Genomic DNA, 15,675 nt, shown 5'->3' with positions numbered 1-15,675 from the left:
CAACTATCTCTAGTTTTGCTGAAGCTTGCAAGGTAAAAACCACTTTGGCTCTTGTGGGTGGTACAATCTTGGCAGTGCAATTACTGTAAAGTTGAGGACGTAAAATATTGCAGTTGATGTGAACCACAGATTTCTCCTCTAAAGTGAGGACAGAGAGCTGTGGAAAGGGGTGAGGGAGACAGTTCACTCCATTTACAGACTGAAAGAGACTTATGAAACTTCAGGAGAGAAGGAGGCCAAGATAGAGAAAAGGGTGCTTGAGGAACTGAGGCATCATGTGATTCTATTTTTGACCTCTCAATCATTTTAACACCTTTTCCTTCACCTTTGCCTATCTCCCCATACCTCAAAGGTATAGGAAGACAGCAGGAACATTACACACAAATAAAGTTAATGAATATAACAATACTGAATACGTTCACAGCTCAACCTAAATGAAATGGCCATCAAGATGTTACCATAGTTACACATGTGAGGTCAAAACAGAAATAAGAGAGCATTAGAAACCAAAACATGTGTGGGAGGTATAGGCAGCAACAATATATTGCATCACGTTTTAATACTCACAGGCACAAGAATGTGAGTGACAGTGTCAGAGAACTTCACTTTTGGTTTCTCTCCAGGTGTTCTCACTGAACTCCCTTGCTGTCTTGGTACTGGAAGAGGAGGTGGCGGCTGAGGTGGTGGTTCTGGTGAGTCATCACTCGTTGTATCACGGCTATCACAACCAGAGCATCCAGAACAACAGGAACGAGAACACTGAGATGAATCTGAAAAATATTAAACCTGGCTGTGGAGTTGCTTGACACAAACAAAAATAGGTTACACATTTATTAATAAGAATGTAATTGTCTTAAGGCAGTTGTAAACATTATAATCACTGACAAATGATACTTTACAACTCAAGCACATTCTGCAGTGGCCACAAAGATGATAAACACCCTTATTTGTGCAGTCCATCCAAGTTACACAAAAAAGATCATCTGTAGTGACTCTGGCCTTACTGACATGAACAATAGCAACAGTAACCCAATTTTGACTACAATGAGCATCAGTATAAGTTACAGCGAAATCAAACTTGAATTCACAACACACATCAGGTGAGATTTCCTTGAAATATACAAATCTGATTTGTTTCCAAGAAGATTACAAGAAAAATCTGTATTTCATTTTAGCCTCCCTCCCCTCCCCACTTTTGTTCATATGGAGCCTGCTCGCTGCATTCACTAAATTTTCTTCTCATCTTACTTCTGCCTACTTAACTTTCATTTTCAGTCAGCAATTTCTATTTGTTTCTCACCTTTGGTGCATTGATTACCGGGAGGTCACTATCAGTGATACTCTGGAATCTCAGTATTGCCTCTATTTTGTGACTCTAGTAATCCAAGATTTGAAAAAACATTTTCTTTTCTAAAGAGCACATATTTCTTATGCATTCTTTCCTCATTTCCTGGCTTCCTCATTCTCCTCTCAAGAAATTAGTTAAAAGTTCTGAAAACTGTAGATTTGATCATATTTTTAATTTATGTATTTATCATGTATCAGTTGCCCGTATATTGGCATCTGAAAAGGAAGCATCCTGTTTCTGATCAACGTACAGTTAATTTCGTTTTTCATTGTGCTAAAGGCCAACTAATGACCATGTCAAGACAGTTATTTACTTCTCCTTTCCTTTTTCATCCTCCTTCAGGACACTTTCATTTTCTCAGACGAGCTCTAATCATCAACCATTTGACACCACTTGCTTCTCATTTGTTTTCTTTGTCTCCGTTGAGTAATTTCTCCTGTTCAATATGCAGTTCTTCCAAGTTTGTTTTTATCTTGCCTCCCCACCCATTTTCTTCATACGTTTTCCTGGTTTGCAAGATTGTATGGATCTTTATTGTTAATTTTTCATCTTCCATTCTCTCTAGATGTTCACAGAGTGTAACATGTCTTTCCCTTCTCTCTAGATGTTCACAGAGTGTAACATGTCTTTCCCTGAGATTATGTTATTTTGGCATGTAATGACTTCCACATTTGGCCTCAAAACCGAATTGTCATCTTTGTTCTTGATTGGACCTAATATCTTTTGGACACTTCTTTCTATCTTTTCTGAATCTTCTTTTGTCATTTTGCTTCTAGATAAATGTGGTGTTTCTAATTCATACGGGGCTTCTGGTTTTACAACTGTATTATAATGCCTTAATTTAACACCTTTAGAAAAACATTTTTTATTGTACTGGTTTCTCAGTTTCATGTATTTTCATTTTTTCAGTTCTGATTTTAATTGTTTCTTTTTCACTTTTTGTGTTTATATTTTCATCCAGATATTTTAAGTTGCTTGTTTTCTTGATGTTGCCGTACTTGGTTCTCTAATTTCTTGGTCATATACTCTGTCTCTGCAAACAATATTTGTAAACCTGCCTTCTCAGCCGGTTCTTTCAGAATTTCTAGTCTTTTCATTGCATCCTCTGAGATTCCAGTCTAGTATTACAAGATAATCTGTGGAGGCCAAAAACTTTATTGCTTCTTTCAATCTATTCAACTTAATGTAGTTAACTTTTTATTTTCCTTCTTATATTTTTCATTCTCTTATAACTTTTTCCAACACTCAGTTGAATAATGATGGTGTCAAACAGTCTATTTGTGTGACTCCTGGTACAATTTGAAAGAGCCTAGAAGTTATTCAAAGAAATTTAACTTTGGATACTGTATTTGTTTAGCCATTTCTAGAATTTTCCCTTCTACTGAAACTTTCTTCAGGATTTTGCAGAAGGAGTCTGCTAATTTTATAGTTTACTTCTTTAGTTAGTCTTGTAGGGTGTGTGCTTGCTGTGTGCGGACAAAGGAGGTGCTGGCCGCAGTTCGCAAACAGCTGAATGCACTTTTGGCTATGGTCAGTCGCCTTCAGGCTGCTACCTCAGGGTGCAGCGCTGGCACAGAAGGTGTCATGTCGCTTGGGACATCTCAGGTGTTGCTTGTTTTGTCCACTGGCTATGCTTCCAAGACACCTCCTAGTGCTCCCGACGCTGTGGATCTGCCCTCACAGTAGGGTGAGTGGCGGGCGGTAATGCATTCATGTCGCTCGAGGCAGAGGGCCAATGTGGAGACAGGCCACCTGGCCTCACCCATTCACCCTGTGAGTGGACAGATGGCCACTCCTCCAGCAGGGTCTAAGCAGGCACCTGGGGGGAAGCATTTACTAGTTATTGGGAGCTCCTCTGTTGGGCACGTTTGGAGCCCCTTAGGCATATAGTGTTCAGGGCTGGAAAGAAAGCCAATGTGCACTTGGTATGTCTGCTGGGGGGCCTCATCCAAAATGTGGAGGCGGCCTTGCCTGCAGCTACCAAGCATGCTGTGTGCAGTAGTCTGCAAGTTGTTACTCACATCGGCACCAACGACACCTGTTGCATGCATTCTGAGGCCATCCTCAGTTCGTATGGGTGGCTGGCAGAAGTGGTGAAGACTGCTGGCCTTGCATGTGGGGTGCAAGCAGAGCTTGCAATTTGCAGCATTGTTCAGTGTTGATCGGGGTCCTTTGGTTTGGAGCTGAATGGAGAGTCTCAACCAAAGAGTTCATCAACTCTATGACTCTCTTGGCTGCAGATTGATAGATCTATCTGGGGATTTGTAGCACACCCCTTGATAGGTCAAGGGTGCACTACACAAAGGGAGCAGCTACTCTGGTAAACCAGACTACTTGTGGAGTGCACATGAGAGCTTTTTAGGCTAGGCAGTAATCTGAGCTGCTCTGATGAAAATCGACAGTCGATTTGCAGCAAGGGAAGTTAAACAGCGTTCAGAATAAACACGCTTCGACTATCATAATTTTATCAGTAAACTGTCAAAGTATTTGTGATAAGGTTCTCATGCTCAAATTATTCTTGGGACCGAGAGCCAGCTGAAGACCTAAGTGGAAAGCCCTGAGGTATTTAGCGAGCCATGGAATGTACATTGGAAAGACAGATTAGAAACCGTAGGAGAGGGGGGTGCTCATTCAAATTGACAAAAACATTGTCTCTACTGAGGTGGAAGTTGAGTATGACAGTGAAGTTATCTGGGCACATATAACAGATGTAGGCGAAACCAAGTTAATTGTTGGACATATTTACTGCCCACACGATTATGCTGTGACAGTTCTAGAGTCATTCAAAGAAAGTCTAGGGTCAATAGTGTGTAAATACCCAGTACATGCAATATTAGTTGGAGCCGACTTTAACCCAATAAGTAGAAACTGGGATGTCTATGGATTCATTGCGGGGGATACAGGCAGACAGTCTTTCAAAATACTTTTGAACGCGTTTTCTGAGAACTGTCTTGAACAGCTAGCTCGGCAGCTCACATGCAATGGAAATATCTTAGATCTTGTAGCTACAAACAGGCTGGACCTTAACGACAAAGTCAGTATAGAGATGGGGATTAGCAAATATGATGTCATTATAGCAACTATCATTATGGAAGTTTATCAGTTGAGAAGGCTAGGAGGGTGTTTCTGCTAGATAGAGCGATAAGCAGTTATTAGTATCTCACTTAGACAGTGAATTGGCATTTGTCTTAGTTACAGTTAGATGGCTGTAGAGGTATTATTGGCAAAGTTTAAGCACATCATAAGTCGTGATCTGGTGAGTTATAAGCCAAATAAGTGGATAAAGGATGGAGAAGACCCACTACAGCTTAATAACTAAAATTGGAGGATGCTGAGGTAGCAGAGGCTGTTGCACTCACAGTTCAAAAGGGAATGCATTAGGTGTCTGTGAAAAGATCTGTGCATGAAGCATACAACTACTACCATCACACCTTAGCAAGAGATCTGTCAGAGAACCTGAGGAAATTCTGATCTTAAGTAAAATCACTAAGTTTGTGGCTTCCATTCAATCCCTTGTTGACCAGTCTGGTGTGGCAGTCAAAGATAGCAAAACAAAAGCCGAAGTTTAAATTTCATGTTCAAGAAATCGTTCACACAGGAAAATCGTTTACCATCATTTGAGAATTGGACAGACTCCTATATGGACAACATAGTAATAACCATCCTTGCTGTACGCAAACTGAAAGATTTGTAAGTACATAAATCACCAGTTCCAGATGGAATCCCAGTTAGATTTTACAAAGAATCTATCACCCAGCACAAAGTACAAGCAACTCAAAAAAAGCATAGGTGACTACAGGATGTAAGAAGGGTAAAAGAATGGACCTGCAAAATGACAGACCAATATCACTAACCTCTATTTGCTACAGAATCCTTGAACCTATTCTCAGTTGAAATATAATAAATTTGCTCGATACTGAGAAGCTTACGTCCACGAATAAGCATGGTTTTAGAAGTACTGTGAACCATGGACGAAGGGCAACAGGCAGATTCCATATTTCTAGATTTCCAGAAAGCATTTGCCATGGCACCCCCTGCAGGCTGTTAAGGAAGGTACAAGCATATGGAATCATTTCACAGATATATGAGTGGCTCGAAGACTTCTTAAATAATAGAGCCCAGTACTTGGTCCTTGACGGTGAGTGTTCATTACTTCTTTAGTTAGTCTTGCTAGGATGTGTGCTTGCTTTGTGCGGAGAAAGGAGGAGCTGGCCGCAGTTCGAGAACAGCTGAATGAACTTTTGGCTATGGTCAGTCACCTTCAGGCTGCTACCTCAGAGTGTAGCGCTGGCAGAGAGTGTGGCGCAATCTGCGGTTGTTTGCTGATGATGCCATGGTGTACAGTAAGGGGTCGAAGTTGAGTGACAGTAGGAAGATGCAAGACGACTTAGACAAAATTTCCAGTTGGTGTGACAAATGGCAGCTAGTCCTAAATGTGGAAAAATGTAAGTTAATGCAGATTAGTAGGAAGATCAAACCTGTAATGTTACTAGTGTCCTGCTTGAGACAGTCAAGTCATTTAAATATCTGGGCGTAACATTGCAAACTCATATGAGATGGAACAAGCATGTGAGAACTGTGTTAGGAAAGTCAAATGGCCGACTTCGGTTTATTGGGAGAATTTTAGGAAAGAGTGGTTCACCTTTACAAGAGAACGCATGAATCACACTCTGTTCCCACTCTTTGCAATGATGTAGTTTCATTCATTTGGCTGAATCATTCATTCATCTGCCACTTATTTTCTTGTAACAGTGTAGCTGTGAAGATGTATCTGAAGATGTATCTACAAATGTGTTAGTGGGATTTCATAATAAATATGTCAGCCGGTGGAACTAATGTGAAGTGCTCCACAAGCAGGTGAGGAGGATATTTACCCCATTTATAAATTTTTCAAATGTGTATCTAAAAGTGGGACTCCTGTGCTGATATTCTGAAGACACAAGAATGGACTGCAGAAGCATGTGGTTTGAGCAAGAGAACTATACAACAAATTGTAGACAAAAGTGTCAGAGTTGTAGAAATCTCAGGAAAAATAGGTTTTGTGTCACCTGAAAAGGACTGAAATCACAAGAAACCTATAACACGAATGGATAGTTTGGCAAGGATGTTTTAAGGCACTCTGTGTATGAAATGTATAGAGATGGTGACCATCCAACACCACAAAAACTTGTGACAATTTCACAATTGAATTCAACAGTGCACATCATCAGTACAAAGATTTTTAAAAGACAATGGTTTCAAATATGTTAAAATTAATGATGGAAGAAAGTTTTTAATGGAAAGAAGTGACATAGCTGCAGCACAAGCCACATTCCTGAGAAAGATGAATGAAATAAGAGAGTGCCACACTGAAAAACTTCAGAAAGAAGACTTTGATAGGGAGGTGAAGATGGATGTAAGCCTTGAACCTATCACCATAAATTTACGATCATATGATGTGGACAGAGTTGGTTGCAGTGACGATGGTATTACGCTGTAGACTTTGGAACAAACTAATGTAATAATACCAGGTGATTCAAAAAGAAAGAACAGATTTCAGTTGTTTATGGCTAACTATAAAAGACGGAAACACATTGCATATGTCACTGGACAGAGGAAGGTTCAAAGTTTTGACATAGCCGCGCAGTTGTTTGTTTGTAGTAACATGGCGACTACACCACAACAGAGATAATTTTGTGTTTTGGCATTTGTGCAAAGTCAATCAATTATTCACGTGCAACATACATTCCACTGTCGATTCAGCAAGAAGGCAACTCTGCACAAGCAGATTCATGACTGGCATACAAAATTCTTGGGAGTTGGTTACATATAGGAAAGGAAGAGCACTGATCGGTCACGCACATCTGAAGAAAATGTCGAGCGTATCCGATCCGTGGTTTAAAAAAATGATTTTGTTTGTCAACAGATCAACTGCATAAATACTTGTGAGAACTTCCTAGCCTTTACTGACTGGTAATTTGTATCCTAAGAAGTGTGCAGACAATCACTTGTTACAATTTTCAACATATTGTCCACGGAGAACCAGCTAACAAGTTAGTTGTGAAATTTGAGCTTTTCCAAATGTGTTCTATACTCTAATAACTCACCAGAATGTGGCTGGATAAAATCATCAAAACATAAATTGGAAAAAATGACCTTAAAATAACTGGGAGCGTTATCCCGGCCGAGATATTGGTGGTTTTCGACATCATCCAGCAGCATTCCTTTGAGATAATCAAAGATGGTTAGTTGTTTGCTTCGTCAGTGTATCAAAAAGTGGTCTCTCACGGTAATGTCGAACAAGTTAGTTCTTTTACAGCAAAAAATATGACAACTTACTGATCATTTATACAATAATCTTATGCAAATGTCTTTGCTATCAGTAATTCTTCTTTTGCACACAGTGATTTATACTTATAAATTTATTTTATACTTATTACAATTCTCAGACGCTAAACAGTGTGGATATCAGTGCCCTTTCACAAGATCATGGGGCACAGGAATGAGCATTACTCCTAGTACAGTCCATATGATAACTACAGTAATGGAAAATGTCACAACAATTTCCAGTACATTTAGTCATACCATTGTTACATATTAAAAGAATTCATAAAACATCAAAAGTCTGTAAGAAGGCTAGTTGATTGACTGACATCAGTTTTAAAAATTATTATTCTCCTCTTAGATTTGAATGTGTATAATGTACCATAGGCAAATGAACCTGAGTATTGTCCATGGCAACACAGTTTGACAACGTGGGCTTTGTTTGCCTGGTCTCTTCTGCCGCACTTTCACAAACCTCCATGCTTCCCTATCACTCCGGTTCTCTAAGCACGGACTATAGTAGTGTGCAGCATAACTTTCCAACCTGATAGTGATGTGGTATATTTACTCTTATTTGAAATAACAGTACATTTATTTTTGCATCTATTTTAAATAAGAATATACATAACACGTCACTATCTGGATGAAAGGTTATGCTACACACCACTAGGCAGCTGTCCCAACTTAACTGCTTGTAAGTGTAGTCGAATACAGAAAGGAAAATAAATTTTTAGGTACAGGTGACTACAGACATGGAAACATCTGAAATACCTCCTTCCAAAAAGATTGAGAAAATAGTTGGAGGACGCACGACTATTTAAGGATAAAGTAGCCTAAGCCCCAGGCCAATGAAGGCAGAATAGTAGATTAGGAAGGTAGATAACCTAAGTTTTATGTTATTACAAAAGCATTTTTTCCTACAATGGTTAAACCTATTGACACATAAATTATATCAAATTCATTTGAAATTGTGGCTTATTTACTGACAACTTTAAATTTTACTTTAAGTTAGTTTATGTTATACAGACAGATTCAAGAAAAACATGATGTGGAAAGTGTATGTTGAACAAAAACTGCTTGTATTTGCTTTGTAAATGGCTGTGCACTAGCCTATTCATATCTGTAAATCAATACGTATATTAAATCTAGAAATTCTCTATGGTGAAAGAGTTACAGGAAGTAACAATTTTAATCTGCATTTGAAAATATTAGCAATACCTGTACCATTTGTAAAATGATTTTTTTTCTGTTTTTTTCCAAGTCAAATGGGGAATCATCAGTATTGAGCAAGAACAGTAATGGATCCATGATCAAACCCTGTAAATGCCCACTGTAATTTCTCACTGATGTGAATTTCGAGGAGAGCCTCAATGTAACATTTTGCATCCTGTTGCTTACTTATTAAGGAATAAACAAATCAGAGCTGAACCATGAATTCCCCTCTGTTTTAGAGTATTAAGTGAACCAAATAATTTTAAAGCGGTATTTACTGGGGTAAGGTGGGGCTTACACAAGAAAAGAAAAATAAAGAAACAAAAATTTACAGGAACAGACCTGAGTGTGAGCTCGACCGGCTGCTACAGCGGCTAAATATCAGACGTGCACGTTCGCGGGCAGCATCAGCTATAACAGTCTCACCCATTCCTTTGGCACAGTGCCATATATCAGAAAACAGATCACCATCATCCAAGTCAATGGCCAGTCTGAAAGCCTTATCAAGTAGCCGATGGCGCAGCAGGTGGTGAAAGAAACGTCTTGCCAAATCACGTACAGTGCTTCCAAACTCCTCCTCAGTAGCGTGGCAAAGGGGCCGTGGAGGCAAAAGAAAGCTGCCTAAAGCTGTCTGAAGCTGCACTGTAGAGAGACCAGTGATAATATTAAATGATAGCAGGTAAAAATAAATAAAGTTATAAAGAAAGTGTTCTGTAGTGACTGTAACAAATTATGAATGTTGCAACCTAATCAGGAGTATGAAGGGAGAACAACTCACTAACAATAAACAAGAACAATCATCAGTTACTATTTATTTCAAAATTAATCTTGGTCTGTAATGGAAATAAAATTTTGAGGCCATTCAAAATAGCATGCAGACAAGTACACTATTTTTTCAATACTGTAAACGTTCCAGAATAATATGCCTAGTAGTTGTTACACTCCCATTACTTGTACAAGCTGTTAATCAACAGTCCTGAAGCTAAATCACACAGTTCCACTGCAAGTAAACTGGGCAGGAGTTATAAAGACACAGGAATATGTTCTGTTGGAAAGAATACATAGCACACTTAGACTGATGAGTACAGCAAAACCCATTTGAGAAGTTATGTAAGTTTATTTAGAATTAACAGTACTACAGTTCTGGCAGCTGCAAATATGAAGCACACAGCTTTAGCAGAGAGGAAAAGATGTCATCTGCATTGGCCTGACACAACTGCAACATGCCTGCTGTTGCTGAAAATAAATTACCATACAATATTCTGCTTTATCATTTGGCTGCACCATTTTGTTTTAGTTCAATTTTCTCATGCTGAGAAATTAGAAGGGGCAATCTGTTTTACTTGGTAAAAGCTTTCTACAGCCAATACTGCATAAGCAATTCTCTATTTACAAACAACCAATTTCAACAGACTTTGATGCCACCGGCCGGTGTGGCTGAGCGGTTCTAGACACTTCAGTCTGGAACTGCGCGACTGCTTCGGTCGCAGGTTCGAATCCTGCCTCGGGCATGGATGTTTGTCATGTCCTTAGGTTAGTTAGGTTTAAGTAGTTCTAAGTTCTAGGGGACTGATGACCTCAAATGTTAAGTCCCATAGTGCTCAGAGCCATTTGAACATTTCAACTTTGCTGCCATCTTCAGGTCTTCAAAAATGTTATGTCATAAAATGTGTTCTTTTTGAGTCGGACCTCATGCCAAATTGTCATTCAGATAAAAAGTAGCACATAATATCAAGATCCATCATAAATAAAACATTTAAAATCAAAAAGCACCTTGTGCACATGGTCATGTGCATATAAGTAGCATTCACGGATGATTGCTACGTCACAAAAAACACGATACACAATAAAATGCACAGTAGCACATCTGCTAATGTTAGCTGGACATGTTCTAAGCATTGAAGATCCACCTTAGGTGACATATAGCTACACCTTATATACCATCTAAGGTGGATCTTCAATGATTAGAACATATCCAGCTAATGTTAACAAATGTGCTACTCTGCATTTTATTGTGTACTGTGTTTTTTATGACGTAACAATCATCCGTAAACACTATGTATATGGACATAGCCATGTGCACAAGGCACTTGTTGTTCTTAAATGTTTTGTTTATGACAAACCTTTATATTATGTGCTGCATTTTATCTACATGACAATATGGCACAAGATCCAACTCAAAATGAAAACATTTTGAAATATAAAATTTCTGAAGACATGAAAGTGACAACAAAGTCTGTTGGAACCAGTTGTTTGTAAATAAAGAGGTTTAAGGAACTAACTAAGTGTACATCTGTAGTGATTCAGGGAAACTTAGGGAATCTGAATGGGGACGGGCAGGTGAAGATTTGAATTCCATACCTCATCAAAACGAATACAGTGTGCTAACCAGTACCTAGTTTCATTCAGCATGTATTCAGCGTGCTGAATGAAAAGAACAAGAATCGAACGCTAATTACTGTATAGATGACAGAACCTTATATGCAGATTACTACTGTCTTTTCTTGTTTGTTTCATAGATAAGAAGACAAATGGCTGTTCCCCACATACTCTATATTATACATTCACATACAGACATTAATACTGTAGGAGAGTGTTTTGAAATCTTCTTACAGTTATGTTTATTATATCTACAGCTTGTTTAATGGAAATGCACAAGAGAAAGGTAAGTATTTTATAGAAAAATATTCGCAAATTCTACAAATGAGAGGCAAATGTTATGAGGTAAGTGATGCCTCAAACTATTGTATATTGACATGGCAAACATGTTGGTACCAATTCCATACTGAACTAACAGTTTTGTACACTAAAAATACAGTAAAGAAAAGTTCATTCACCTTCTCTTTCTGGTGTGAGCGGTTGCCGGAAGAGGTAATTAATGATACGGTTGAGACAAGAAATACACTGCTGACCATACGAATCCCAGTTGAGACTTAGCAACAAATTGATTGCCCGGTCAACCTGATTGAACATCAGGTACTTTGCAACCATAGTGTCTGCAGTGAGACCACTTCCATGAAGATCTCCAATAAGGCCACCACCCCCAACCAACTGAACAACAGCTAGTGGTCCCCTGAAAAAAAAAATTAACTATCTCAAAACAAACTGGACACGTAATTCATCAGAATAATTCAGAAATGGCAAAAATAAGAAAAAAAAACTTATTTCAGGTTACTCAATATATAGAAGAGTTGGAAGAGGTTATAGGGACTCATACTACTAGAATAAGTCAGAAAGAGAAGGAACTTATCTTTCATCTTCTTTATTTTTCAGAAGTCGTACGTTAAATTTACCCAAAAGAGGTCATAACCTTGTCTGAGAATGCATTACAATTCAAAGTAACTATCAGCTTCTAGTATTGTTTCAGTACATCGCAGAGCTGAGCTGTATATCAGTGCCTTGCATAATGCTGATATGGTTATTACCTAAGTATGGAATTTGCCCTGCATTTTTCATAATGTATGTTCCTTAACTACTACATCACAGGCAGCCCACTACACATCTGTCAACAGTATCTGCATGAGCACTGAGTAGATTTTGTGCATATGTGGATTGGCAAGTGCTCACCTAAATGGACTTAAGTCTTTGGGTCTGTATTGTATATAATTTATTAAAACATTTTATCATGAATGAGGATGCAAACAGAAAATGTTCTCCAGGATTTCAGAAGATCATTATATCTCACACAAAGCCTCTCAATTGTCCTTTGGCATAAAGGTGAATATAACGTGGAAATTGATTACAAGGCTTTGACAGTAGGTCATGCTTGAAATGCACTTACGTCACTGTTTATCCACTTTAATGAGATTGATTTAATGCACTCACTCTCCCAAACAGATCACGAAGAATGTCTTATCTTCTATCTGTATATTTTCTGTGGGGAACCGGTACACGGTTCCTCTCTTTTGTATCTGCAGTCTGTGGAATATATTCCCAAGATCATGAATATGTATCTATTGGCACCGAATGCACCTTTCATTCGGACTGATTTTTTCTGGACTTTAAAGCCAGATGGGAAACCAAGATACTGACAGAGCCCTTATCTTTTGATTGTAATGTTATTTATCCTGATAATGGGATTACCTATCATAAACAGTCTATCTTCCAGGAGTACATAAGTTGTTTTATTTACTGCCACCTGTATTTTATTGCACAAGAATCCGATTTACACCATGACTAAAAGCTTTTAGAATTTCTTCTAGAATATCAAGATGATATTCTGTCACTCACTCTCAGAACATAAGCCCAAACAAAAGTATTAGAAATGTGCATTATGAATCTCAGTAATCAACATTAAAGTTCTTCACAAACTACCTGGTCTTTTCTGAATAGCCAAAATGTTAGAATTGTTGTACTAAATCCTGTTGTAAATATCCAATTCATCAGGATTATTATAACGTAGTGCTTCATTCATCCATTCACCAAAAATATTATAAACTGCCCCGTTTTCTTTTATGAGGAGGTTCAGGAACACTGCTATCAATTGTGATGGCCCATACTTTGCTTAGAAGTTCTCTTACTACAAGATCTCTTTGGTATCGATTACAGGGTGTATACGTGGACAAGGAAAAAAAAATTCCCGGATTTTCCGGTTAAAAAATACACTTTCTCCCGGGTGAAAATACACTTTTTCCATGTTGAGTGACAGTATACTTTCCCTCGGGATCATAAAACTTATCAGTCCTTTGAATGGTTAAGGTTTCATAGACCAGTGTAGAACCTCCCGCCACCTTAGGAAACGAACCCCAGGAAAAAAAATGTGTTTTGGAAAGATCTTTGATTTGCAGCAACATGTATGCTGCATATTTTCATATTACGAAAGTATATAGTCGATTTCCACCAAATGCAGAACATTAGTTTCCGAAGCATTGAAATCGAGATCGCCATGCGCTTTTGTAAGCCAATCATAGCTCATGTCACATGATCTCGCCAGCCGATGATACCAGATAGCGTTTACATGGGGCTCCCAAAACCTGATTTTGTAAATCAATCTCCCAATTCCGCTCCTGGGTGGTCACATAAACACTTCAAAATCGATTCTGGAAATCAGATTTTCGGAATGCTAATTTTCTTGAAGTATCAGTACTGTATTATCTCATGTTTAGTTCTATGGCATAATGCCATATGTGCACTTGACAGTAGCCAATAGTGTTTCAAATAAATTGACAACCTCTGCAGAAAAGATTAATTAAGCACTATTTTTTTAGCAAATCAACAAAAATAACTTCACTGTTCTGGAAGGCAATTAATACCCGGCCGCCAAAAACCTGGAAATAAAATAAAATCAGAAAACTGTATTTTAGCCTTCCATAATTATGTTAATATTTTAATTCACTTTATAGCTCCCGGTCACAGAAATCCGTTTTGTTTTTGAGAGCTGTAAACCAAGAGGAAACAGCAAAATCACTGAACATAAACATGGTTCATGTGGAGACTCCCGCTCATCCCGTTACAACTCAGACTGCGCATGCGCGAATCTGGTAGCTTGGGCGCGTCAGAAAAATACTTCCGAGTAGCATCTGGCTGCTTGTTGCTACTGCTAATACAGCTAACAGCCACACTTCTTCAAGTAGCCAGAAGCGTGAGAAGGTACTGCTCACATGCGACTCAACTGTGCATGCGCATAAGCCCGCTGGCAACTTCTCAAACAAACCTAATGTTAACTGTTGTGACATCACGCCTGTCAGAATCAGTTCATTGTTATGAATTATTGCATAGTCTTTGTCCAAAAGGCTTCAACACATTTTGCTACTGGCAGGCACTTGTGTGTGCACTGTGCTTTTTTGCTGCAAATGGTGCATTTCCTTCGCAACTGAAGTTTTATTATTATTTTTTCCTCATTTATGTTTTACTGGTGCAGTATTATATTGCAGTAACGGGCTAAAGTAAAATTCTTTGTTAGAGTATCAGTTCTTACCAATTAAAACTACAAAAATTTAACTGAAAACTAAAACAACAAAAAATTCCCAGAATTCTTAAAAATTCCTGTGTTTTCCCGCGTTTTATCCCGGATGAAAAAATTCCCGAGTTTTTCCCGCACTTCCCGGTTGTCCCGGAGCATATACACCCTGGAATAATTGTCTTCATGTCTCTGAAAAATGGTGTGATAAATATGGCAAGACATTGTCTTTTTGGATAACTTAATTTCTTTCAAGACAAAAAAGCTCATTATATTGCAGTAACGGGCTAAAGTAAAATTCTTTGTTAGAGTATCAGTTCTTACCAATTAAAACTACAAAAATTTAACTGAAAACTAAAACAACAAAAAATTCCCAGAATTCTTAAAAATTCCTGTGTTTTCCCACGTTTTATCCCGGATGAAAAAATTCCCGAGTTTTTCCCGCATTTCCCGGTTGTCCCGGAGCATATACACCCTGGAATAATTGTCTTCATGTCTCTGAAAAATGGTGTGATAAATATGGCAAGACATTGTCTTTTTGGATAACTTAATTTCTTTCAAGACAAAAAAGCTCATTGTACAATTTTAGTGATCAGTCCATAATTTTTTTTTTCTTTTCCATGAGGTTGACAATATTTATTTTTAGATGGAATATATTGTTGGCATGCCAGCTGCTTGTTGGGCTGAAGATTGTTGAGCTGTTCTTGAAATGGTTACAGGTAAATATTGCATTTGTACCAGTTTCTAGTCAGTGCATTCAATTTTATCAGTTTGTCCTTTCTCCTGTTACAGTTCCTTTATTCAGTTCCACTGATCCATACAGACCATTTGATAATTATCTTAAGAAAACAACAAATGGAATAACATCATAGAAAAAACTTGGAAGTAGGCTTGATAATCAATTATGTTATGA

The 15,675-nt window shown here is 38.2% G+C and overlaps 1 protein-coding gene across 1 annotated transcript in view; it reads right to left on the bottom strand.

Annotated features, from left to right (window-relative positions):
• LOC126417189 (WD repeat-containing and planar cell polarity effector protein fritz) overlaps nt 1-15,675 on the bottom strand; it is a 59,624-nt gene that overhangs the window by 10,108 nt on the left and 33,841 nt on the right. The window contains exons 9-11 of the mRNA XM_050085097.1: nt 11,701-11,936; nt 9,206-9,505; nt 568-770 (exon numbers count right to left, since the gene is read on the bottom strand). Of these exons, the coding sequence (XP_049941054.1) occupies nt 568-770; nt 9,206-9,505; nt 11,701-11,936 (739 nt within the window). The remainder of the gene's footprint in view (nt 1-567; nt 771-9,205; nt 9,506-11,700; nt 11,937-15,675) is intronic.

This window comes from Schistocerca serialis, chromosome 8 (genome assembly GCF_023864345.2).
Source record: "Schistocerca serialis cubense isolate TAMUIC-IGC-003099 chromosome 8, iqSchSeri2.2, whole genome shotgun sequence".
NCBI classification, from domain to species: Eukaryota; Metazoa; Arthropoda; class Insecta; order Orthoptera; family Acrididae; genus Schistocerca; species Schistocerca serialis.
The sequence above is the reverse complement of the archived record's forward strand: the minus strand, read 5'-3'. Positions and strand labels throughout refer to the sequence as shown.